We start from the raw sequence: 27,530 nt of genomic DNA, 5'->3' as shown, positions 1-27,530 counted from the left end.
CGGATGGAAAAAGTTCCCAGCGTTATAATCTCCAAGCATATACATTGTAATGCAGGGATCGCAAGCAAGTGCTGATGTTCAGATCACAGTGATCGTGGCGGTGTATACCACTCCAATGCATTTTTTAAGTAAACAGCTGTGTCCTGATACGTACCTTGATGAACCATGAGCAGCTGTTTGTACAATATCCTCCACTTCATTGGCAGCCACTTCAAGCGCTTCAAACAAAGGGAAATATGCTCAAAATGGGAAAGTCCCATCAACAGTCGTACTGCTGAGTTAATTACCATTTGAAGCGCTTGAACAGAATACTTTGGCAGTCCAAGATAGACAATGTTACAATAATCTAAACTGCTAAATATCATAGACTGTAAGACCATTTTAAAGTCACCCCAAGACAGAATAGACTTCAAACGAGACAGCATTCTCAGTTTTTTTGAAGTATAAGGAATGAATCAATGTCTGAACTTGCACTCAAAATGAAAAAGTGGAATCCAACGCAACCCGTAAATTTCTAATTTGCATAGCAATCTTAACTGGCACACCCATTAAGACCAGTTCAGCTGGCAGCTCAGTAGAAGGGTCTGAAACAATCCACATTATTTCTGTTTTAGCTATACTCATTGCATCCGATTTTTGTCTATCCAGTCCATCACTGTCTCAAAAATCAAATGCAATTGGGATAACATATCATCATCAATCACTGATATGAGTATAAAACACTGAATATTATCAGCATAAATCCTGTAAGAAACTCCTAGAGATTGTAACAGAATACATAGCGGCTGAACATATACATTAAACAAGGCAGCTGGTAGAAACTGCATGCTGAACCGGCTCTATGGTGAGGCTTTCTGCCTCAGCCTCTGTGTCTTTTTTCTTCATTACTGTTCTCAGCATCTCAGCCTCTGTCTTGTCTGTCTGCTCCCTTTCCTGGTTTTTCATCTATTTTCCATTCCTTTATGTTTCTCTTCCTTCCCCCATTTATATATCCCCTTTCAGCTGTCTCTCCAGGGTGTTTCTCTTTCATCTTGCTTGCCTTTATCTTTTTTTCTCTACTGTTTTTTCCCTTGTCATCTGTTCACTTCTGTTCCTCCCTTCCATCTGCCCTTCATCATTCGTTCCTCAATCTCTTTCACTGTAACTAACCCTTTCATTACCGGTGGTATAACTGGGCTCAACAAAGGTTTGAACACATTTCTGGAGGACAGAGCCATTAAATACTTTAGCCAAGTATGTTTGAGGAATACAGTCTCTTACTGCCAGGAGCTGGTAGCAGGGCTGTGCTCTCAAAGGCTCAATAGGGATTACTGGTCTGCTGTGAGAGGTCTCACACTGCTATAGTAGACCCTGCCTCCTCACTGTTTTTGTGAACTAGGGGGCAGAGCTACCCATATTAGCATACCAGACAGAGCCCCACTGCAGCTGCTTCATTTTGTGCCCTGCATCTTCTTAAGATAAACCATAGTGAATAGATATCTCCTATTAGAACCTTTTGGGTACATATTCCAAGTGACCTGAATTGGTCACTGTGTGAGAAATGATACTAAACTTTCTGGATCATTGAACTGACTCAGTATGTCATTTCTTAAACTTATGCTCATGGTTCTATCCCCTTTCATTGAGCAAGCCTTCATTGGGTCCCTCCCCACTACTGCTCATTTTTATGTCCATCCTTTCTTACTCAGCCTTACCTCCACATCATTTACCACCACACCTCATTTTCCTCTAATGCATACCCTCATGTTCCCATCCATTAAAGCCCTCCATCTCCCACTTCTCTATTATTCACACCACCTCACCATTGCTCACCTCTCTATTGTCCCATCACATTTATCCTCCCATCTCCTTTTCTCACACCAAATCCTCATCAGTCACACAGTCTCCCCCTCTGTTACTTACTCTACCATCTTCTGCTCATTATGGGGCCCCCACTTCATCTTCACTGAACTTTCTATCTCCCACCTTCTTCTTTCTTTCTCCTCTCTCTTCCCCATTTCTCTTTGTGGCCAGGCCAAAGAAATAGAGGTGGCATGTGAACAGGGCAGGACTGGAATCACAATGAAAGGATAAAAACTGACTGGCAACATGGAGGTATGATGGAGAGGCATGCTTCCAGTCTCCCTGCTACTCTTCTTCATTTCCCATGAACTTCCTGTTTAGGGAGGAAATTCCTGCTCCAGGAGAGGAACAGTATAGTTTATAGTTTATTAGAACTTGCCGCTCTAGCAGTTGTACAATGTATACAAAATTTTAGAAAAGAAAGGAACTCCAATAATGACAGTAAAGATAAACACACACAAGATCAGAAGAAAGACAAAAAAAGATATAAATATAATAATGCAAACAACAGGGAAAATAAAATAAAATTGTAACTTCATGCTGGGGAGTCTAATCAGGCCGTCTTGCTAAACACCTCTCTAAAAAGCCAGGTCTTTAGGTTGGCTTTAAAATTCTTAAGTGAGGAATCACTATGGAGGGATAGGGGGAAACTATTCCAGACGTGGTCGATAGAAAAAAGAAAGCACAATGTCTAGTAGATTCTAGGCTAGGAAGCTTAGGGTTTGGAAGAACCAATTGATGATCGTTCATTAAGGGCCCCTATTACCAAGCTGCGGAAAAAGGGGGCCTGCATTGGAACGTATTTTTACACATGCTGAGGCCCCATTTTATTGCAGCAGGTAAAAGGTTGGTCTTTTTTTTTTTAAGGAAATGGCCGCGTGGCCATTTCAGGGGGAGCCCTTACCACCACCCATTGAGGTGGTGGTAAGGGCTCCCGTGCTAACTTGGTGGTAACCATGCAGCGCACCGCACTGTCCGATTACCACTGGGTACACACTGGTGCTACAAAAATTAATATATTTTTGTAGTGACAGATATGATGGTGTGCTGAGGGTGGGAATACCACTGGGTTGCTGTGGTAGCCCAATGGTAGTTCCTTTTTAGTGAGTGGTAAGCCAGCGTTGGGCTTACCACCGCTGTGTAAAAGGGGCCCTGAGTGAAGGACTTTAGGGAATAGTAAGACAGGAGAGATAACTGTGATTACCAATTCTATATAGGAACTGTAAGTGCACGTCTTATCCATAGGCATTGGGGAGACAGAGATTAGCATGTCTCTGCTATTCACAGCCCTATTGCTGAGGCTCTGACTTACCTGATCCAGGGTTTGAAGCAGAAGTTTGGAGGGGGGGGGGGGGAGCAGATAGCTTAGGAGTCTTCCAGAAGACTTGGCCTGGCTGTATATTAGTGTTTTCAAGTTTGCAGTTGAACTTGATTTGGGTAAATTATTTGCTCTTTGTTTGTTGCACTACATTATTTTTGTGTTTCAGTTTGACTGCATTTTTAGTGAATTAGTTTTAGGATTGTCTATTTCTTTCCATTTACTTTCTCCAGTGGGACTGTATGCTGTATTTGTTCTTCTTATGCAGACTCTGTCAGCATGCTCCTGCCTCGCTCTAATGCTTCAATTCTCCAGCAGCCACTGGAACCTGATTTGTGTTTATTGAGGCACATTTAATAGCTATAGACTGCAGGGACCAGGAGACGTTAAAATAATGCACTCCAAATCATGTTGGATTCTGAATATACCTTGCAAACAAAGTTATTGCTTTTCTAAAAGGAATCTAAACCTGCCCTTTGACTCCATGTTGGGGCAGCACTTTGTACTCCAATCTGACATATTAACAAGAAGGAAAACCTGAACTAGACTTCTGTAATCTCCTTAGGCTCTAGGTCAACTGCTGGGGAATAAACCTCTGGCCTGGATGTTTGTAGCTCACTAGAAATGAGTGTGGTGACAACTTGTTGAAGTAGAAAATTATATATTTCTGTGCCCAGCTTTAAAGGTTTCCTGATAGAGCTACTGAAAAAAAAAAAAAAAAAACTAAACACTGCAGGCTGACCTAATGAAGTCTGCATAAGTCAAAAGTTAGCCATAGATAAATTGAGTTAGTCCATATAAGATAACCTGCAGGTTGTATGCTGATCCTTATTTCTGCAGACAAGAAGTAAAAAGAATGTGTTTTGAATGCATGTGGGAGCTTCGTAAGCTGCCTCAGCATCCTGCACTAGATATGTAGCTGGGACTATGGGGTTCTTTAGAGAGCGGGTCACTCAGATGTACTGGATTAATGTGAACACTTCTCTGTGGTTATACGGTCCCAGTCCGGTTCTGTGCTCATGAAAATGCAGAGTATTTGGTACATGTAGTTCCATCATACAACTTTATTAAAGCAGGATGCCATCTGCAGGAGCAGTGATTTTGATAGCTTTTACTTCTAGGGCATAAATAAATTAAACATAGAAAAGAAAATAAGATGATACCTTTTTTATTGGCCTAACTTAATACAGTTAATCCAATAAAAAAGGTATCATCCTATTTTCTTTTCCATGTTTTATTTTATTTCTATTTATTACCTTTAAAAGTGGACTAACACAGCTACGACACCACTTTACTTCTACCGCAGAAATCAAACTGATTCAAGAATTGATAATGGACTCATTTTGTGGTTCTCTTCTTTACCAAACACTTAAGAATACTCCACTCTACTTCATGAAATTTTTGCTTCTTCCTTTACTTTAAAATTTTAGTATTATATTAGTACTGTATTTGGCTGAGCAATTCCTTTCAACCTTCAATAGTTCTCAGTTCACACCTAGATCCCTCAAGCTGGGTTACTTCTTACTACGTTCTCTACAATGGATTGGAAAGATTCCCACTTACACAAATTTTTTGCTACAGGCCTGACAATGTGTTCTGTGGCAAACAATTACATTTCTTGGGTCTCCTGATACTACCACTGAGCATTGGAGCCGACTCTGTGGGTGCTGTGGGTGCTTGAGCACCCCCAATATTGAGAAAATTCCTTGTATGTGTCCATGGAGGGGTTATTTACATTGGGCTTAGCACCCCCAATAATTTTGAAAAGTTGGCTCCTATGCCACTGAGCTTCAAATAACCTTGTCAGGGAGCCAATATTGCTCTACCTGGTCCAAGTTGTCTCTCCACTTTCTCCTCTCAGACAGACTTTTGCTACATTAATGAGGAAGGCTAAAAGAGAATATGAAGAGAAACTTGCTGCGGAGGCTAAAACTCACAGCAACAACTTTTTCAGGTACATCGGAAGCAGAAAGCCTGCGAGGGAATCCGTGGGACCTTTAGATCATGAAGGAGCAAAAGAGGCGCTCAGGGAGAAGCTGAATGAATTCTTTGCTTCTGTCTTTATGGAAGAAGACGTGAGAGATCTGCCTGTACCGGAAATAGTTTTCAAGGGTGATGGTGCGAAGGAACTGAAAGAAATCTTGGTGAACCTGGAAGATGTACTAAGCCAAACTGACAAATTAAAGAGTACTAAGGAGCTAATTTTCAAAAGAGAAAATCACCCAAAAGGTGGCATAAATCTGTATTTAGACGTTTTTTTCTTACAGAAACGTCCAAAGTGGTATTTTCAAAACCAATTTTTAGACATGTTTCTATGAAGTCCATCAGAAGAGCGTTCAAATCACAAGGAGGCATGGCAGGGGAAAGGCGAGATCTGGGTTTTGTAACACTTGGACGTCCAGAACTAAAACTAAGTGAACTAGACTTGTTTTTATAACAAATAAGGCACAAAAGGGTGCCCTAAATGACCAGTCTGCTTATTTTCGAAGGAGAAGGGCAGCCATCTTCCGACACAAATCGGGAGATGGCCGGCCAAATCGGTATAATTGAAAGACAATTTTGGCCGGCTTCAACTGCTTTCTGTCGCCGGGCCGGCCAAAGTTCAAGGGGGCGTGTCGGCAGTGTACCGAAGGCGGGACGGGGGCATGGTTAAGAGATGGCCGTCCTCAGCCAATAATGGAAAAAAGAAGGCTGGCCCTGACGAGCATTTGGCTGGCTTTACTTGGTCCCTTTTTGTTCACGACCAGGTCTTCAATAGGTGCCCGAACTGACCAGATGACCACAGGAGGGAATCGTGGATCACCTCCCCTTACTCCCCCAGTGGTCACCAACCCCCTCCCACCCAAAAAAAAAAACAACAAAATTTTTTTGCCAGCCTCTATGCCAGCCTCAAATGTCATACCCAGCTCCATCACAGCACTATGCAAGTCCCTGGAGCAGTTTTTAGTGGGTACTGCAGTGCACTTCAGGCAGGCGGACCCAGGCCCATCCCCCCCTACCTGTTACACTTGTGGTGGTAAATGGGAGCCCTCCAAAACCTACCTGAAACCCACTGTACCCACATGTAGGTGTCCCCCGTTACCCTTTAAGGGCTATGGTAGTGTTGTACAGTTGTGGGTAGTGGGTTTTGGGGGGCTCAGCACATAAGGTTAGGGAGCTATGCACCTGGGATCAATTTGTGAAGTCCACTGCAGTGCCCCCTAGTGTGCCCGGTTGGTGTCCTGGCATGTGAGGGGGACCAGTGCTGCACTACAAATGCTGGCTCCTTCCATGACCAAAGGGCTTGCATTTGGCTGGGTTTGAGATGGCCGCCATTAGTTTCCATTATCGGCGAAAACCAATGTCGGCCATCTCTAACATCGGCGATCTCTAAGGGTGGCTCAAATGTTGAGATTTGGCCGGCCCCAACCGTATTATCAAAACAAAAGATGGCCGGTCATCTTGTTTCGATAATACGGTCGGGTACGCCGCTGTACAGGGCCGTCATTAGAGATGGCCACCCTTATAGATGGCCAGCCCCGTTCGATTATGGCCCTCCAGATGACCACTGGAGGGAATCAGTGGTGACCCACTCCCACCCGCCACAAATGTGAATACAAATATGATTTAGCAACTTCTGTGACAGCCTCAGATGTTAGAGCCAGGTATATTAGAGCATCATGCGGGTCCCTGGGGTAGTGTAGTGGTCAGTGCAGTGTACCATTGCATGGGGGAGTCTGATCCCTATCTCCCTCTACCTGTCACATTTGTGGTGGAAACTGTGAGCCCTCCAAAACTCACCAGAAACACACTACCCACATAGATGTGCTCCCTTCACCCATAAGGGCTATTGTGCACAGCAGTGGGTTTGGGGGGCTCAGCAGACAAGATAAGGGAGCAACGGTGAGATGTGTATCTGGGAGCATGTTTTTGAAGTCCATTAGGGTACCCCATTTATCTCCTGGGATGTCTGGGAGACCAGTCTGCTAAAAATGTTGGCCCCTCCTACATCCCGGCTTGATTTTCTACGTTTTTCACTTGGCCTTTTGTTGTTGTTTTTTTTTTAATGGACCAAAAACAAAATGTCCAAAGCACAAAACATTGTTAGAAACAGTATTTAAAAAAACAAAAAAACAAAAGATGCACGTTTTTCTTTTTGGAAAATGACCTTCTTTCTTATTCAGATTTTGGACATTTTTTGCGAAACGTCTAAAGTTAGACTTAGACATCATATCGAAAATGCCCCTCCACATCACTTGGACTGGATAGCATATATCCAAGGGTATTCAAAGAACTCAAGTATGAAATAGCTGATCTGCTGTTAACTAATATGTAACCTGTTGTTAAAATTGTCCATAGTACCTGAAGATTGGAGGGTGGCCAATGTGACGCCGATTTTTAAAAAGGGTTCTAGGGGTGATCTGGGAAATTATAGACCGGTAAGCCTGACATTGGTGAAGGGCAATATAGTGGAAACTATTATAAAGAATAAAATTACAGAACACGTAGGCAAACATGGTTTAATGGGACAAAGTCAGCATGAGTTCAGCAGAGGAAAGTCTTGCCTCACCAACTTGCTTCATTTCTTTGAAGGCGTGAACAAACATGTGGATAGAGGTGAGCCAGTTGATGTAGTGTACTTTCTCATGAGAGACTCCTGAGAAAATTAGAGTCATGGGATAGGAGGCAAGGTTCTGGTGTGGATTAGGAATTTGTTATTGGATAGAAAACAGAGGATAGGGTTATATGGCCATTTCTCTCAATGGAGAGGGTGAATAGTGGAGTGCTGCAGGTATCTGTACTGAGAAATGATATGGAAATTGGAACGACGAGTGAGGTGATTAAATTTGCAGATAATACAAAACTATTCAAAGTTGTTAAAACACGTGTGGACTGTGAAAAATTGGAGGAAGACCTTAGGAAATTGGAAGACTGGGCATCCAAATGGCAGATGAAATTTAATGTGGGCAAATGCAAGGTGAGGCACATTGGAAAGAATAATCTGAATCATAGTTACCTGATGCTAGGGTCCACCTTGGGGGTCAGCACTCAAGAAAAATATCTGGGTTTCATTGTAGACAATACGCTGAAATCTTCTGCTCAGTGTGCGGCGGCAGCCAAAAACGCAAACAGAATGCTAGGAATTATTAGGAAAGAGATGGTGAATAAGACTGAAAATGCTATAGTGCCTCTATATTGCTCCATAGTGCGACCTCACCTTGAGTATTGCGTTCAGTTCTGGTTGCCATATCTCAAAACAGATATAGTGGAATTAGAAAAGCTTCAATGAAGAGCGTCCAAAATGATAAAGGGGATGGAACGCCTCTCGTATGAGGAAAGGCTAAAGAGGTTAGGGCTCTTCAGCTTGGAAAAGAGATGGATGAGGGAAGATAAGATTGAGGTCTACAAAATCCTGAGTGGTGTAGAACGAGTAGAAGTAAATCAAGTTTTTTACTCATTCCAAAAGTACAAGACTAGGGGACACTCAAGGAAGTTACATGGAAATACATTAAAAAACAAATAGGAGGAAATTTTTTTTCACTCAATGAATAGTTAAGCTCTGGAACTCTTTACCGGAGGATACTTATCTGGGTTTAAAAAAAGGTTTGGACAAATTCCTGTAGGAAAAGTCCATAGTCTTCTATTGAGACAGACATGGGAAGCAACTGCTTGCCCTGGGATTTGTAGCATGGAGTGTTGCTGCGATTTGGTTTCTGGGCTAGATGGCCATTGGTCTGACCCAGTATGGCTACTCTTATGTTCTTGCATTCCTGTGACCCCGTGCAATCATAGGAGTGGCAGAGCTATTGTGCTTAGTAAGGACTCCCAACCTACACTACTAAAGATGGGGAGGGGGGAGAAGAGATTTACTGGACTGGGACCAGTATTTTACAGTGGTCTACTTCACAAATAATGTTTCTCCAGCTCCTGGATTGGGCTCACGCACATGGCATGCTAGCTCTGCCTCAGACGGCCAAGTCCTTGAAGTGTGAGTCATCCTCCTACGCATTGCACAAATTGGAATGGTGACATCATGCATGGTGGGTAGGGAGGGGACTATGCTCAGGGAGGACTATGGCTGGAGTTCAGGAAGGATGGTAAAACAACAGTAAAACTGTGGGTGCAGGGGTTATTACCACTTCTGCAAGAAAGAGAAAAATGTATTGCTCCTGTGGTTTTACTGTGTTTAATGTGGAGCAAAAAGGGGAGTCAGGAACGTAGGCTCTTTCCAATCAGTGAGGGAGATGTATGAATGGTAAAAGAGTTTATTTGGATAACATCAAAAAATGACTCTACACTACACTCCCATGACATTCTCTAGCTCACAACTTTTTCAGTAGTAGCTCAATGTGAGTTACATTCAGGTATTTCACTGTTCCTGGAGGGCTCACAATTTAAGCTTGTACCAGAGGCAATAGAGGGTTAAATGACTTGCCCCAGATCACAAGGAGAAGCAGTGGGATTTGACCCAGGATCTCTGGATGTGAACATCTGTGCTCTAACCACTAGGCCTTTCCTCCACTCCAATTATTGGGCCATTCAAACTTTACTAGATCCTTCCTCATGCTATCCAAACCCTCCGGGGTGTCCACCCTATTAAAGAGTTTGGTGTCATCTGCAAAGAGATAAACCTTACCAGACAGTCCTTTTGAAATATCACTTACAAAGATGTAATAGAGAGCTGGCCTAAGGACCAATCCCTGCAGTACACCACTGATAAGTTCATTTTCTTCGGAGCAAACTCCATTTACCACTACCTTCTGTCTCCTATTTAACCAGGTTTTAACCTAGTCAGTCACTTTAGTGCCCATACTGAGGGCACTCAGTTTTTTTTATCAGTCACCTGTGTGGAACTATGTCAAAGGCTTTACTAAAATCCAAGTACACAGAGTCTTTGTGTCTGCGGAATGGGGGTCAGGAATCTCAGGAGATTTTGCTGGATAAAGGAGTTCCTCAAGGGTCTGCTTTGTTGACCCTGCTATTCAATGTGTATATGGCCTTCTTAGGCACAGTTTTTCAGGGACTGCATCTATATGCAGATGATGTCCAGGTTTTTTTTAATCCCTGTTACTTCTTGGGGTGTTGGTCTTGAGACACAGTTGCAGTTTTATATTGATGAGATCAATGGATGGATGTGTGAGCATGGTTTGCTATTGAATACTGGAAAATCTGAAGTGATGATTGTGGGTAGATCTATGGAGGAATTTTGGCTGCAATTTCTGAACTTGAATAAAACAAGAATAGCAGTTCAGAAAGTTATAACACTGTCGGGTGTTTCGTTGGATTCAGGGCTGACTATGAAAAATTAAGTGGTGAATGTGATTCAGTCATGATTAGCTCAGCTTTGGCTATTATATAGACTGAAACCTATGTTGCCCTTCTATGGTTTTTGTGGTGTGATTTGGGCAATGGTTTTGTTGCATTTGGATTACTGCAACGCTCTTTATCTTGGCATGTGTAAGTCCAAGATTCAAGCGTTGCAGTTGATAAAAAGTTCTGCCGCGAGGTTGGTTACTGGTGTGTCTAGACTTACTCATATCACCCCAGTCTTGAAACAACTACATTGGTTGCCCATTCAGTTTTGAGTCTAGTTTAAAGTCATATTATGCTTTGTCCATCAGGCACTATACTTATCTGCTCCACAGTATTTAAAAGACTGTTTTCATGTGTATCATCCTAGTAGGAGCTTAAGATCAGAACAGCGATGCATCTCTCTCTTGATTTTGTTGCTCATGTTAGATATCATGGCACTAAGCTTGCAGCCTGTTCTATAGCAGGGGTTTCATTATGGAACTCTTTGAAGGGGCAGTTGCGTTTATGTGCAGAGGCTTTGCAGTTTAAGTGACTTTTAAAGACCTCTTTGCTTGCTGAAGCTTTTCTGTTAGTAGGACTGTGATAATTTTTTGTGCAGTTTTTTGCAACAGTATGTCATGATGTCAACAGATTTAGTACTTTTTGCTTATGTATTTTAATGATTGTGTTTTTGTTTTTGCTATGTATTTTTGCTTTGTTTCATTGTACACCAGTTTGTTTTAAGCGGTATAGAAAAGTGGGGAATAAATAAATAAATCCAGCGCCCCTCCCACATCCAACTGTGGCAGTTGGATGTGGGAGGGGCGCTGGATTTATTTATTTATTTATTTATCCCCCACTTTTCTATACCGCTTAAAGAAATCAATCTAGTCAAAGAAATCAATCAGATTTGTCTGACACGATCTGCCTCTAGTGAAGCATGTTGCCTTGGGTCCTACAATCCATTCAGTTCGAGAAACCTCACAATCCTCCGCTTTAGAAGCGTATCCATTAGTTTACCCACCACTGAGGTCAGACTGACAGGTCTGTAATTCCCAACCTCCTCCTTACTTTCACTCATGTGCAACAGGACCACTGTAGACTCTAAAGAAGCATTGGTTAGGTCAGTTCCTTGAGTACCCTCAGATGTATCCCATCAGACCCCATCGCTTTGTCTATTTTTAGTTTAGCTAGCTCCTCACAAACACAGTCTTCTGAGAATTGGTCCTGGTCTACCATACATTCATCCCCATTAGCATTTGTTTTCTGCAGTCCTACCCCGGCCTTTCAACTGTGAACACAGAACAGAAATAATTGTTAAGCAGTTCAGCTTTATCCTTATCAGCTTCTACATATTCCTCCCCATCACCCTTGAGCCTCACAATGTTTTTATCACACTTCCTCCAATCACTTATACGTATATCTAAAAAAATGTCTTGATCCCAATTTTACCATATCAGCTATCTTTTCTTCCATTTGCATCTTTGCTTTCCTGACAGCTTTTCTGGCTGCTCTTAGCTTTTCAAGGTATTTTTCTCTGTCTTCTTCTTTCTGAGTTGTCTTGTAATTTATGAAGGCTAACCTTTTTTCCCTTACTTTTTCAGCTACTATGTTTGAGAACCAGAGCAAACTTCTTTTCCTCTTACTTTTATGTACTTTTTAACATAAAGGTTTGACACCTTTAAAATAACTCCTTTCAGTTTTGCCAACTGATGTTTTACTTCCTTCAGTTGTTCCCATCCAACTAACTCTTTCTTGAGATATTCCCCCATCTTGTTAAAGTTAGTTCTTTGAAGTCCAGGACCTTCAATCTTGAATAAGCTCTCTCCTCCTGTGCTGTAATATTGAACCACACCATTCGGTGATCACTAGATGCCGAATGATCTCCCACCGTAACATCTGAAACACTTTCCTCGTTTGTAAGCACCAGGTCTAGAATAGCTCCATCCCATGTGGGTTCTGTTACTCACTGCTGGAACAATTCTTCCTGTAGAGAATCCAAGATCCCCTTGCTTCTAGATGACCCCGCAGAAGGGACGCCCCAATCAACATCCATCATATTAAAATCACCTATCGTACTTTCCCTTTTCTACCTATCTTGTGGATGTCTTCAATTGAATCTCTATCCATTTCTTCTGACTGTGAAGGAGGCCTGTATATCACACCAATGTAAATACATTTTCCATTCCCTCTTTCCAGTTTAACCCACAGGGCTTCTTCCATACCCCATGTGTCCTGCAATTCTGTCACTTTAATATTACTCTTAACATATAATGCCACTCCTCCTCCCTTTTATTCCCTACCCTGTCCTTCCTGAATAGATTATAGCCAGGTATAACTATATCCCAGTCGTGGTTCTCCATGAACCACATCTCCATTACCACCACTAAATTCAAGTTGGTTTCTATCATTGCAGCCTCTAATTCTAGAAATTTGTTTCCCATATTACAGGCATTGGTCTACAAGGCTCTCCAGATGTTATTCTTTTTTCCCCTTTTTATAAAGGTACTTGATGACTTACATTTCTGAGAGTTATTAATTACTTCAGTGCTTTTTTCACCCACCCCTAGCAAATTTAGTTTAAAGCCCTCTTTAGTACATTAGCCAAATTTACCTCATATATTGCATTTATATTTGGTCATTTTTACAATAGTTATGCAGTTAACAAGATTATACGTTTTATGTTAAACGTACCTGCTATAAACTGTCTTGAGTGAATCTCTTCATAAAGGTGGTTAATAAATTCCAATAAATAAATAAATGTTTAATATTTAAAAGCATGATGTATGTGTGTGTGTGTGGGGGGGGGGGGGGGGCAGATTAGGGTCCTGAAAGTCAATTGAGTAAGGTGAGGGGAGGGGGGGAACATAAGATTGAAAATTCACCTAGGCTGCCCAATAGCTTTGTACTGGTTATGCCAGCCATCAGAAATTCATAGTTTTGGGGTATTTTCAGGTAGGGTCTAGATTACATAGGGGTTTAGAATGGAGCCACAATAATCCACAATATGTAATATTTAAACTAGAATGGATCAGAAACAAAATACAGGAGCTGTTAATACTCAGATTGTTTCTCCTACACAAAAGCTTAAAATGAAACACTTTCTTGCTTTTTGTGTCCCTTTTGACTGGGGCTAATTAACAGGACAGCTTTACCTTTGGCTAGTCTGTCTCTGTCAGTATCAAGGACTGAATTAATCAGAGCAGCTCTCTCCCTATGAGTCACAGACTTTTTCATTCTAAAGCTCTTACAAGGAGATACACATTTTAGGGGGGAATTTTGAAATATATAAGGGACTGCAAACTTATTTTCAAAGGGAAACCCAGCACAGTTACATAAGGAAACAAAAAAAAAAAACCCCAAACAAAAAAAAAACAACAACAAAATGAAACAAGAACAATTAAGTGCATTCTACTGCAGAGGTTCCCAGAACTGTCCAGGGAGAACCCCAGCCAGTCAGGTTTTCAAGATATCCGCAATAAATATTCATGAGCTAGATTTGCATGCAGTGGAAGCAGTGCATGAAAATCTAACTCATGAATATTTATTGCAGATATCTTGAAAACCTAACTGACAGATTCCCCCAGGGCAGGTTTGGGACCCACTGTCCTACTGTGATAAAGAAAATTTACAGACAAGAACGAAATGAAGAATATGAAGGTCAGCTTTCAGCAGGATGGATGCTGCATAAAGTTAAGTGGATAATGTGCTTGTTTTAACTTTATCCGTACATTTTCAACAATCAGACTTAGGTGTAATGGGAAGAATTCATTAAATGGTGCCCAAAGGTAGGTTCCAAGACGATCTGTGCCAAGAAAATCTGCTCGGTTAAACCCCACTGAGAGAACCAGCAAATGACATTCAGCGGCACTTAACTGGTTAGTGCCATTGAATATTGCCACTAACCAGCCATCTCCTAATTGGATAGCTTAGGGATGGGCTGGGACACAGTGTGGGTGGAGCAGTTACTTAGCCGGTTAGCAGCAATTTTCAGTCTTCTAACTGGCTAAGTAGCCACATAAAGTTATGACAGCAAAAAGGCTGTCTAAACATCATGCGCTGGTTCCCGGTTAATTTCCAGATGACTGCTGATATCCCTGGCATTGAATATCCGGGGTCAGTTCAGCCCGCGGCTGTGAGCAGCTCAGATGCCACTTTCTGCCACGAGCTGAATATCGGAAGGACTAAATATACTGGATCTAATAGTTCAGACAGCACTATTTATATCAAAAATATTTTCACCTAAAACCAAAAGTTAACTTTTACTAAAGTGTGTCAAGCCCTTAGTGTGTGGTTAGCACGTGATAACAGTCTATGGCACATACGTGTTAAGGGTTTCTGCAGTACTTTGCCTGTTACCATGCATTAATCCATGCGTTACTGCATTTTTGTGTCTTTTTCTCTGAGGGGGTGTGGTGTGGCAGAGGGTGAGCATAGAAGCATTATACTTATGGCCTGATGATCAAAGGTAAATATGGGTGCTAGACGCCACTTGTGTGGGATCAATGCCCACATTTACCTTCGCACACATGATCATCAGGCAAAGAGCGCCCATGCCAGAAATAATGTGAAGCTGATTTAAATTAGATTTAAATCAGCTCTGCAGTATTCCACCCCTATGATCAGAGAACAGTGCTCTCATCATAGGGGTGGAATAGTGCCTTAACCCTATGGCAGCTCAGAGCTGGCATTAGGGTTAAGGCTCTGTTCCCTCCCCCCTCCCTCCATCAGAGTCAGGAAGCCCAGGCTGTCACTGTCAGCCCATATCTCCAGCCCCCCGTGTCCTTGTGTCGGGGGAAGGTCGGAGGGACTGGAGGTCCACCGTGCTGTCCGGGAGGGGCTTAGGGGGGCACTAGGCCACCAGGACCGAAGCAATGGTGGGGGTCTGGGGTCCCATGGACCTCCATCTCCTGCATTTGACAGGTCCGAGCTTTTGACAGGCCGGACCTGTGAAACTAGTTCCCCCTGGGGTATCCGGCAATAGTATAATAATGGGTGATTTCAATTATTCCAGTTTGACTGATTAAATTCTACATCAGGGAGTGGTAGGGAGGTAAAATTCCTAAACATACAAAATGATTTCTTCTTAGAGCAGCTGGAAAAGAGACCGCTGAGTGGGGATATGATAGAGGTCTACCCTAGCTGAGATAACATTTTATCATCTCTCTGACCTCATGTGCAACTTTCTTTAAATTAGTCACCTTATTTTCTAACTTCTCTTACTCTCTTACCTATCTATATGCTCCTTCTTTACTTATACTCTATGCTGTCTATTAAAATGTTCTATTATGTATTGTGTTGATATTGTAAGTAGTGTACTATGCCATATTTTATATTGTTATTTGAATATTTTTACTGCTGTAATTGTCTATTGCTTATGTTTGATTTATTCTTACTGTACACAGCCTTGAGTGAATTCTTTCAAAAAGGCGGTAAATAAATCCTAATAAATAAATAAAATACTGAGTGATATAGAATGGATAAACATACATTGATTTCTTACTCTTTCAAAAAGTTACATTAAATTACTTTTAAAACGAGCAGGAGGAAATATTTTTTCACTCAACAAATAGTTAAGCTCTGGAACTCGCCAGAGGATGTGGTATCAGCCGTTAGTGTATCTGGGTTTAAAAAAAGTTTTGCACAAGTTCCTGGTGGAAAAGTCCATAATCTGCTATTTAGTTGATAGAACTGAAAAATGAACTTGCGGAGTTATTGTTAGTAATATGTAATTTATCCTTAAAATCGAGCGTGATACCGGAAGATTGGAGGGTGGCCAATGTAACGCTGATTTTTTAAAAAGGACTAGGACTAGGGGGCATGCGATGAAGCTACAATTTAGTAAATTTAAAATGAAGCAGAGAAAATATTTCACTCAACGTGTAATTAAACTCTGGAATTCATTGCTGGAGAATGTGGTAAAGGCGGTTAGCTTAGCAGAGTTTTAAAAAGGTTTGGATGGCTTCCTAAAGAAAAAGTCCATAGACCATTATTAAATTGACTTGGAGAAAATCCACTTCTATTTCTGGGATAAGCAGCATAAAATTTATTGAACTTTTTCAGTATCTTGCCAGGTATTTGTGACCTAGTTTGCCAATGTTGGAAACAGGATGCTGGGCTTGATGGGCCTTTGGTCTTTCCCAGTATGGCAATACTTATGTACTTATGAGTTAGACATGAGGAAAGCTACTGCATGTCCCTGGGATCAGTAGCATGAATCTTGCTACTATTTGGGATTCTGTTACGTACATGTGAAATCACCCATTCCTAGCTTTTCTAATTTCTCTTAACATTTCACCATCTGTCTGATCATTCTGGCCTGGTGGACGGTAGCATAGTCCTAAGCATATATTTTTTCCCTTCACATATGGAATCTCTATCCATAAAGATTCCACATTGATGTGTTTCATGCAGCATTTTTTATTTTATTTGACTCTCTTTAACATACAACGCAACTTCCCCCCTTCCAATTTGATCAACTCTATCATTACTACCCTGGTAACACAGTATCCCATTGATTGCCCGCCTTCCACTAGGTCTCTGAGATACCTACTATATCTACCTCTTCATTTAGTGCTATATACCATAACTCTCCTGTCATATTTTTTAGGTTTCCAGCATTTGTATATAGACACTTCAAAGTGGTTTATTTCCTTGCATCTTCAAGCTGCCTAGAAGTTGACATGGATAATTTGTACACCTTTGTTGAAACCTCTCTATTGGATTTCCCTAAATGTCCTGTTGTAATCGTATCCGTTAAGGATACCTTACCTTGAATCATGCAGTTCTGAGTGACTGTAAGTGTTCCCCCCTTTCTAATTTAAAAGCTGCTCTTTCTCCTTTTTAAATGATAGTGCCAGCAGCCTAGTTCCATCCCAGTTAAGGCGGAGTCCATCCATTTGGAATAGGCTCCCTGTTCTCCAGAATGTTGCCCAGTTTCTAAAAACTATAAATCCCTCCTCCCTGCACCATTGTCTCATCCACACATTGAGACTTCAGAGCTCTGTCTGCCTCTTGGGTCCTGTGTTTGGAACAGGTAGTACTTCTGAAAATGCTACTCTGGAGGTTCTGGATTTTAACTTTCTACCTGTAATCAATATAAATAAAACAGAATAAAACATGGGAAAGAAAATAAGATGATACCTTTTTTATTGGACATAACTTAATACATTTCTTGATTAGCTTTCAAAGGTTGCCCTTCTTCATCAGATCGGAAATAAGCAAGTGTTGGTAGATGACAGTATATATAAGTTGGACATCAAAGTATTTCAGTGACAGTCTAACAGGATGGGGGTGGATAGGGGGGAGAGACCAGGAGATATGCATGGGAATATCAAAGCCTAAATTTGGCATCCAGAGTCTTCCCTCCCACATTTTCCTGTGTCATTTGTAACCACATGTACCAAGACAGCTGGCTCCTGCCCATCAATGTCTAAAATCTTGTCTAGGTGACGCGCGAGGTTCACCACTTTCACACCAGGCAGGCAAGTAATCAAGTAATCCTCACATTCACCAGCCATCCAGCTATCTACCTGCCTAATGATTGAATCTCCGAATAATAAAGCCGTGGTTTTGGTTTCTGCATATAAATTTAGGCGGGCCAATTGCACCACATTTTTATTGGTGCAAATGGACACACCTCAATTTACGTGCAATCCCCAGGACTTAAGCACTATTCTATAAACCACGCCTAACTTTAGATATGGCTTTAAAAAATAACAAACATTTTTTGCACCAATTTTTTAGGTGCGATTTATAGAATTCATCCTTGTATACATGCGAGCAATGACATAAAGGGCTTGGTTTACCAAGGTGCGCTAGCATATTTAGCGTGAGCTAAAACTTTGCACACGCTAACCGTGTAGATGCCCATAATATTCTTGTGGTCGTCTACATGGTTAGCATGCACTAAAAATGCTAGTGCGCCTTTGTAAACAGGGCCCAAAGTCTACACATTTGTAGCATGGTTGCTATTTACTAGGAGTGGCCTAGTGGTTAGGGTGGTGGACTTTGGTCCTGAGAAACTGAGTTCCATTCCCACTTCAGGCACAGGCATCTCCTTGTGACTCTGGGCAAGTCACTTAATCCTCCATTGCCCCATGTAAGCACAGGGTACAAATGTAATTAAAAAAATATGAATTCTGTTTGGAACTGAGATGCCTGTATATTGTTTCCAAATACACTACAGTTCAAGTATAGTTCTTTTCTATGCTGTCTAGAGTAAAAGTGTTATGAAGGTACACTAATTCTTTCAGACAGCTAAAAATCTACTTGGCAAGATATGATTGATTTAGGAAAGTTAATTCTACTTTTGCTTATTTAAAAGACTAGTCCTAAGTCTTTGAAAACTTGAATAAAAACTTGGGTCATAAACATGAAGCTTCTTCTTAAAGGGATGTACTTATTAAAATAGCCTGAGCTGTTGGACTGCAAGAAATATTATGCTAACTATTGTAGAGTGAAAAGAGTGGATTTACCTCGTATCAGGGAATGCATGGCAGCAGAGTCAATATTACGAGGTTCCATTCCATGTAGCCTCTCTTATGCTGTCTCTCTTGTCCTCTAGGATCTAGGAAGCAAGGACTTGAACCGGGAGAAGCTGTTCTTGGTATGTCAGATTGTGCGTGTGGGACGCATGGATTTAAAAGAGACAAACACAAAGAAACTCACCATTGGGCTTCGACGACCCTTTGGAGTCTCAGGTGGGTTTTGCTTTCGATTATAATCTAATTGGCCATTGCCCAATTAGATTATTTATTTTTCCCTGTGCATTGATTAAAAATCCGGAGCAACAAACAAATGGAAAACCTCCACCGAGAGTCCAATAAAAATGAGAGTAGAGGGTGGACAACGGACACTCCAACACAGGAACTAATACTTAAAAGGAGCTTTATTGGGTGCTAGTACAGCAGGACCCGACATGGTCCGTGTTTTGGTATAACAAAATCACCTGCTTCACGGGTCACAATATATTCAAAATATATATAAAAACGTCAATCATTACATATAAAATGACACATCTTACATTCTATATTAAAATAGAATTACAATTCTTTGTGTGTATGCACTTAAAAAATAAAACCACATAGAAAATATAAGATACTAGCAATGACAAAGAAGATAAAAAAGTGTATATAATGATAAAATAGTGTAAAGGGGACTGTATTATAAAAAGATCTGAGATATAATTTTATGGGTAGAATATGATGGTCTTTTTATAATACAGTCCATTGTCCACTCTCTACTCTCATTTCCATTAAAAATCCAAAATAAGATACATTTAATGCTGGACCCTGTACAGCTTATGAAGGTCTCTTAGTTGAGCCATCCAAGTATCATATATGGTCTGCAAAAAAATGTTTCTTGTGGAGGATGATGTAACCTTCCAAGTGAAAGCATTTCATACATAACACTGATGTTGCAATCTGATGAGAAGGGAAAATGGAATGCACTTCAATTACAGGTAAAAGGGACTAACATAAAGGGACCCATGATTGTGCTATCTGTACAGTTTCTATTTCATACCGGGGTTTGATCACATAGTTCAGTTAGTCATCAGGACAATGGAATGTGTTCTGTTTCTTGTATCTTGCTCTGATTCATACTATAGTAACAGCTATCTAGGAAGTACCGTCAGTGAGGTGAGACTAACTCTTTGGAAGGTTGTACAGAGCAGAGGTGGGCTATAGATTATGAAAAAGGTGCCTGAGCATGTATTGTACTAATGCCAATAAAGAGAATTGAAAAAAAAGAAAAAGGTGTCAGCCAATCACCTATCTGAACCACTTTGTGCTACAGGACCTTGTCACAGTAAATGTGTTGGGAGTAAGAACCGACAATTGCCTCTCTGTTTCATAAGTGTAGCGATTCTTCTTTGTAATGAATGAGCTGGGAGCCAATGAATTTTATAAGTGAATTTAATTTTCCATGAATAAATTGGAAAAAATAAATTGTTATAGAGTTTGCACAGTTTGATTGCTATAAAAAATAACATACAAGAATTACAGTGCTCCAAGGGCATGACTTCATTTTTTTTTATAATCAAGATTTATTGCCTAGGAATTTGCAATGTAGAGGGACCTCAGTAGTTGGGGATGTTTACTATCACAGTTTATGACAAGTTGATTGCCCATTTTGAAACTCTGTGCATGTCAGTGGTCTTTTAACTCAAGCATTGTCCTGTAGAATTAAAAGAGCAGACATTAGATCATTTTTATCCACATAAGAGATGTGGTACTCATAAATCTATCTACAGCACTGCTGGCTGATTTGCTGTTGCATCAGACAGGTCATCCCAAAATGGTGGACATCACAGACACGTGATAGCCTACAAGATGGAGAATGAATGTCCATGGAAAGCATAGATGTAATTTGTCTCTGACCAAAGGCAGATACAAGGGCATGGATGCATTCAGACGTATGCATACCTTCAATTAAGTTTAAGTCCCCTAGCACCTACCTCCCCTCCCACAACAAAACATATAGCTAGACATACTTTAAAATATTAAACTTTACTTGAGGGTAATTTTATTACAGGGTGTCTAGGTTTATCAATCTAGAAGGTACTTATTTTGACCCTATTTTATAAAGACATATAAGAGTCTTTGAGGTCCTTTTACTAAGTTGCAGTAAAAAGTGGCCTTATGTGGTTTTTCCTTTGCACTAAGGCCATTTTTACTGCAGCCAGAAAAAAAAGACCGATTTTCTATTAATGGCCATGCGCTAGTGTTGAATGAAAGTCATAGGGAATAACAACACAAAGTATCGTTAGGAAAAAGAGTGTATCGGGCCATAGATGAAACAACCAGTTGGATTCAGAAGTCAGAGGAAGCAATGTTTTATTCACAACCTGACATAGCCCATGTTTCGGCAATCGCCTGCATCAGGGGTCAATCAAAGATGAAACATCAGTCTGAAGAATACTTTTCAGCAACAACAATACAAAGGAACACACAAGAGGTTACCAGCATCAAAAGCCTTCGAATTCGATTGACCCCTGATGCAGGTGATTGCTGAAACATGAGCCATGTTGGGTTGTGAATAAAACACTGCTTCCTCTAACTTCTGAATCCACCCGGTTGTTCCATCTGTGGCCTTATACACTGTTTTTCCATGGGCTAGGTTTGCCATTAGTGCGTAGCCATTAGAAAGAATTACCTATTTTGTAAGCATGGCTACATATGCACTAAAGTGACTTTATAAAATTAGCCCAGTTTGTATGTATTTGTATATATAAAGAGGGCAATTTTCAAAAGTCACTTACACAGGAAAATGGACTGTTTGAAAACTGTCCACTTTTCTGCAGGTAAAGGTACACAACTTGATTTTGTGTCATGTCAGCATCTATTATTTTGCTTTGACTAGACTTCCTCTTGGTAGTCCTCAGGAGATGCCGCCCTTGTCATGCTTATGGTTATGCCAACCTTACCTTTGACTTCTGAGCTACCAGTTCTTTCCTTTCTACTGGTTTTGTTTTCTCACACATATTATAAGGTAATCTGGTTGCTGTATTAGTCCTCTTGACTTTGTGGAAACAAATGTCAGCAAACCAAAGAAAATATAAGGTAATGCCTTTTGTGTTTTGATCTGATGAAAGACTCCCAAAATCTAGTCAAGGAAAGTATTATGTAAGCCCATAAGATGGAATCACCTTAATTTTTAATTGGTTGACTTTAGTTCCACGTGTTGTAAAGAAATAGGGATAGGGAGGAGGGATGATTCAGTCAATGAAATCAAAGACCAACCTCTACCTGTACTGACAGCTGCAGTTCAACATTAATGTCACCCTTCCACTGCTAATCATGATAAATCTTTTTCACAGCACTATTTTCTACTAAAAAAAACAAACAAGCAAACCTGCTCTGTCAATTATTTTATAGGGTCCACTTTGGGAGTCAGCACCTAAGAAAAAGATCTAGGTGTTATTGTAGACAATATGCTGAAATCTTCTGCCTAGTGTACAGTGGCAGCCAAAAAAGTAAACGGGATGCTAGGAATTATTAGGAAAGGGATGGTAAATATTATAATGCCTCTTCAGTGCTCCGTTGTGTGACCTCATCTTGAGTATTGCGTTCAATTCTGGTTGCCGTATCTTAAAAAGGATATAGTGGAGTTAGAAAAGGTTCAAAGAAGAGCGACCAAAATGATAAAGGAGATGGAACTCTTCTCATATGAGGAAAGGTTAAAGAGGTTAGGACTCTTCAGCTTGGAAAAGACATGACTGAGGGGAAAAATGATTGAGGTCTACAAAATCCTGAGTGGTGTAGAATGACTAGAAGTAAATCCGTCTTTTACTCTTTCAAAAAGTAAAAAAGACCAGGGGACACTCAATGAAGTGACATGAAAATACTTTTAAAACAAATAGGAGGAAATATTTTTTCACTCAATGAATAGTTAAGCTCTGAAACTCGTTGTCAGAGGATGTGATAACAGCAGTTAATGTGTCTGGGTTTAAAAAAGGTTTGGGCAAGTTCCTGGAGGAAAAGTCCATAGTCTGTTATTGAGCTGGACATGAAGAAGCCACTGCTTACCCTAGGATTGGTATTGGGTTTCTGCCAGGTACTTGTGTCCTGGATTAGCTACTGTTGGGAACAGAATCCTGGGCTATATGGACTATTGGTTTGATCCAGTACGGCTATTCTTATGTTCTTATAAAGGGTCTTTATAACAAGATATATACAATGAGCTATGACTCATATCATATGAGAGTGTCACTGTGTACATATTTGACGGCTTGAATGCAGTGTGAGTTCATGGGGATCTTCTTCTAAGAGACATCACTGACTGCAGATATTACCTTATATAATATATTCCTGTCATCGTGACTGTTTGTCCTTTGTAGATAAAACTCTCTGTTAATGGGATTGTTTCACTTTTCTAGGTATAATATGTCCCTCTTGTTTCAGTTAGCATTTTTTCCTTCAGGGCAATGCATCTCCCGTACTAGAACTGGTTCTGGGATTTGGATCACTGCTATCTGTACATTATGTTCATGACAAATTATAGAAGTGTTATGTTCCCAGAGATTCATGTTGTCTAATTCATGAATCTGTTTACTTCATTAATTTGTTTGGGATGAGGCTTTGGTGCTCACAAGAGTGAAATTGCGATTGCTCTGGCACTAGCGATGTCTACGGCAGCCAGAAGCTGCACAATTTTCTTGCCACATAGTCCTGCTGAAAAAGTCCATCAATCTTGATGTAAATCACCCTTTCTTGCTTCCAGTTTCTGAATCCACCATTAAAGCCATCATGTATTAGAGCAGAGGGTTGGCAACCTTTTTTGGCCATGTGTCTAATGAAACAGCAAAATCATTCTTAGTGAAGGAGAGGGTGACAGGGGAAGGAGGAAATAGGAGAGGGATCATAGAAGCGTAGCCAGGTTTTGACATTGGGGGAGCAGACCTTTTGTAAAATAGATGTGGTGCAAGGCTGCAGACCCAATTTTCATAGATGCTATTTCATTCAAAATCACTTTGGGGGAGCAGCCGACCTAGCTATGCCTCTGGTCATAGATTGTGGAAGGCCCCACATCCAGTAATTCTGTATCCTACAGAGGGGCCATAAGACATTCCCTGTCAATTTTTTTTTCTAGGTACTGGATGCATGGCATAATGGTTTAGGGTGTGGCCTGGGATCCTGGGAGTGGCATGTTCAAGTCCCACTGGGGCTTCTTGTGATACAAGGCACATTAGGTCCCTGTCAATTAGGCAACACTTCAGTTGTGCCCTTGACATTAAGAATTTGGCCGTGAATGTCACATAGGGCTCCAGCTCCTGCTGCATATTTCTGTGCATGCCTGTGACATGCAGCAGGAGCTGGGCTAGGGTGGTTGTCAGGGGGGGGGGGGGGGGGCTCACCAGCAGGTGTGGCAGCTATTTCAGGATGGGGCTCAGCTGCAGTGACATCCTGCATAGCTGCCTGGAGAGTTCTTCCTGTGCCCCTTCTTCCCCCTCCAGTGGGGGCATGTCCTTCCAGAGGTCCTCCTCCTCTGCCTCCTGATGTTGCTGGGTGTGGCCCTGTTGTTGGGTGAGGGGCACCTTCCACTGGCCATGGTCCAATAAAACCTCCTCTCAATGCAGGCTGGTCCAGTGCTGGCTGTGTGGCAGCTGGAGGGTGACCTGTGTGTTTAAAAGGTTTGCCGTTGATATCAACACATCATATATGGCTTGCATAGTGGTGCAGCTGGCTATCAGTAGACAGGGACAGGGATAGTTGGGGGCTTCTGGTTGTTACCTGGGGGGCAACGTGTAATTAGACTCTGGAATTCATTGCCGGAGAACGTGGTACGGGCGGTTAGCTTGACGGAGTTTAAAAAGGGGTTAGATAGATTCCTAAAGGACAAGTCCATAGACCGCTATTAAATGGACTGGAAAAATTCCTCATTTTTAGGTATAACTTGTCTGGAATGTTTTTACGTTTGGGGAGCGTGCCAGGTGCCCTTGACCTGGATTGGCCACTGTCGGTGACAGGATGCTGGGCTAGATGGACCTTTGGTCTTTCCCAGTATGGCACTACTTATGTACTTATGTACTTATTCTGTGGCACCAAAGAGATAACATAGCAGGAAACCCTGGAGCCAAGGATATGATAGCTGATTGTCCCCTGGAGGGTTGTTTCTCTACAGCCATGCAAGATTTGCCCTGGCCCTGTGGAGGACTATGAATGACCAGGCTGTGACTGGGAGGTGGTATGCCACTGCACTGTTGCATGGATCGGTCAATTTTTATGGCTCTTGTCAGGAATATGTGTTTCCCCATGCCTATGTGGCCTACAGTTAGATGGGAGTTGGCAGGGGATGCTGTTTGATATTCCTATCTGTATGACCACATCTGATGGGACCCCCATGAGAAAGGCAGTTTACATACTGCAAGGTAGGAAGCCTGGGTCTGGGGCATCTATCTATAATGTAATCTTGCTAGCTGGCTTGGAGCCCTCAGTGGCTTCAGATTGCCCCATGACTCTTGGGCATGCTGTTGGGGTAAGTGGGGAAGGAGTATCCATAGGTGGTGGTTTCCCTAAGGAGAGGTTTTTGTCTCGCTATCATATAGAGGTTTTCAGGGCCCCAAGCTTGGGCATTGAGGGATGTTTCACACGGCACCATACCTAACTTTGGACCTCACAATTCTATATACAATCAATGCAGAGTCTGGCCCATGAGAGGCCATCCATTTGCGTTGCAACTTGTGCTTTCACAGCCCTCTGTGGTGAGTATATTGTCCTCCTTACACACTCTTTTGTTAGCTACTTGTGTGACATAGCGGCTAGGGCTGTGGCCTCTAAGTGCAGAGAGTGTGGACAAAGCTGGTTTTAGACATGGTGAGGCCAAGGGCAGAAATTAAGGGAGTGGCCCTTGATCCGTGATCCCCCCTCCCCGATCTCCCCATCTGCATTGCTACTACACAGTCCGGGCATCTCTTTCCCTTCTCCCCATCACAGTCCATCTCCCTCCCTTCCCCTCACCTTGCGGCCTTCTTTAAAATTTATTTCCATTCTCAGAGGGACCCCGGTGCGGCAACCATCCTCACAACCTGCCTCTGGCAGTCCTGAAGTTTTCCCTGTCTGCCGGATTGCCGTGATCCGCCCAGGTGAAAACAGGAAATTGTGTCATGGGGGGGGGGGGGGGGGGGAGGCGGATCGCGGCAGAGAGAGAAAGCCTTGGAGCAGCCTCAAGCAGCCGGGGCCTCTCTGAGAAGGGAAATAAATTTTTAAAGAAGATCAGGAAGGGCAGAGGAGACGGACTATGGTGGGAAGAAGGGGAAAGATGCTTGGACAGTGGTTTCCCCTGGTTTGATTACCACTGTGGTTCATTTTGGTTCCTGTTTTATTTAGCCAGCCACATCTGCTGCAATGTTCTTCGTAGCTGTATGTGACATGCTGGCCACTTTTCTAATGGAGGGTGGTGTCCAATATCCCTTTCCTACTTCTTTCATCCTTTCCATGTCATCTCATATGTTTGAGGTTGGCTGCTACACATTCTAGTGGATATGGGGGTTGTGGGCATACTGTAATAAGGGTAGCTGCATACTCAGGCTTTCATCCAGGACAGAGCTGTTATGGGGGTACAATGTCAGTAGTACTTACATCAGCTTACATCAGGCCCTGAGGTGCTCCCCTCATGTGCCGAAGGAGGCATGGGTCTTCCCGGCATATCCGCCTGTAGCGGCACCTCACCGCCATGGTGGATACTGAATCTTCTGCAAAACAGTTTGTGGAGACAGGGTTCAGGTGATGGGACCTCTTGGCATTAGATACATAATTTGTTAATGATTTGTTGTGCAATGCTCCTCACATAGACTGTGACAGATGGCAATAGCCTGATTTGGGGGGGAGATGGGGGGGCTGAGGGGGTAGGTAAGCAGTGCACAAGACCAGGTGTTGTGTGAGTTGAGGTGGCCATGGGGACAGAGGATGGCATGGTGGCCTTTCTGTGGAGCATGCACACTGTTGCTGGAAGGTGGAGATGGGTAATGGGGTAAAGCAGGTGTGCTTTTGGGTGGTTGTATGTATATTGTTGAGCAGTATGTATGTAGGTATGGGCTAGCATGCTGGGGCAAGGTGGGGGAATAGAGGGTCCATATATGTGCATCCCCTCATTTCAGCATGTATTGGTTAGTGGGGGGGGGGGGGCAGTAATTACTTGTCATTAGATATTCTGGACATTCTGTTGTCATCAATGTTTTGTTATTCTTTTTTATAAAAGAATAAAATGTTTTGGGAAAACAAAAGGAACTCACTTTGTGGCCCTTTTACAAAGGCCTTCGGTAGTGTAGATGCGTCTTTTGAGCGCACGCAGAATCATTTTTTCAGTGCACCTGTAAAAATGCCTTTTTAAAATTTTGGCCAAAAATGGATGTATAGCAAAATGAAAATTGATGTTCATCCATTTTGGGTCTGAGACCTTACCACCAGCCATTGACCTAGCGGTAAGGTCTCACACAGTAACTGGGCGATAATGATCTATGAGTGTAGAATGACAATTACCACCCAATTACCGCCCGCGCACCAGAAAATAAAAATATTTTCCAGCATGCATAACAGACACGCGTCAAAAATGAAATTACCACAAGGGCCACATGGAGGGCCATAATCGAATGGGG

At 41.9% G+C, this 27,530-nt stretch overlaps 1 protein-coding gene across 1 annotated transcript in view; it reads left to right on the top strand.

The window, feature by feature from the left end:
* The window catches only part of LOC115461208 (dedicator of cytokinesis protein 2-like), a 1,592,043-nt gene that overhangs the window by 214,742 nt on the left and 1,349,771 nt on the right, over positions 1–27,530 (top strand). The window contains 1 exon segment of the mRNA XM_030190877.1: positions 18,999–19,134. Within this exon segment, the coding sequence (XP_030046737.1) occupies positions 18,999–19,134 (136 nt within the window).

This window comes from Microcaecilia unicolor, chromosome 2, assembly GCF_901765095.1.
Source record: "Microcaecilia unicolor chromosome 2, aMicUni1.1, whole genome shotgun sequence".
NCBI classification, from domain to species: domain Eukaryota; kingdom Metazoa; phylum Chordata; class Amphibia; order Gymnophiona; family Siphonopidae; genus Microcaecilia; species Microcaecilia unicolor.
This window is presented reverse-complemented; position numbering and strand designations above follow the sequence as displayed.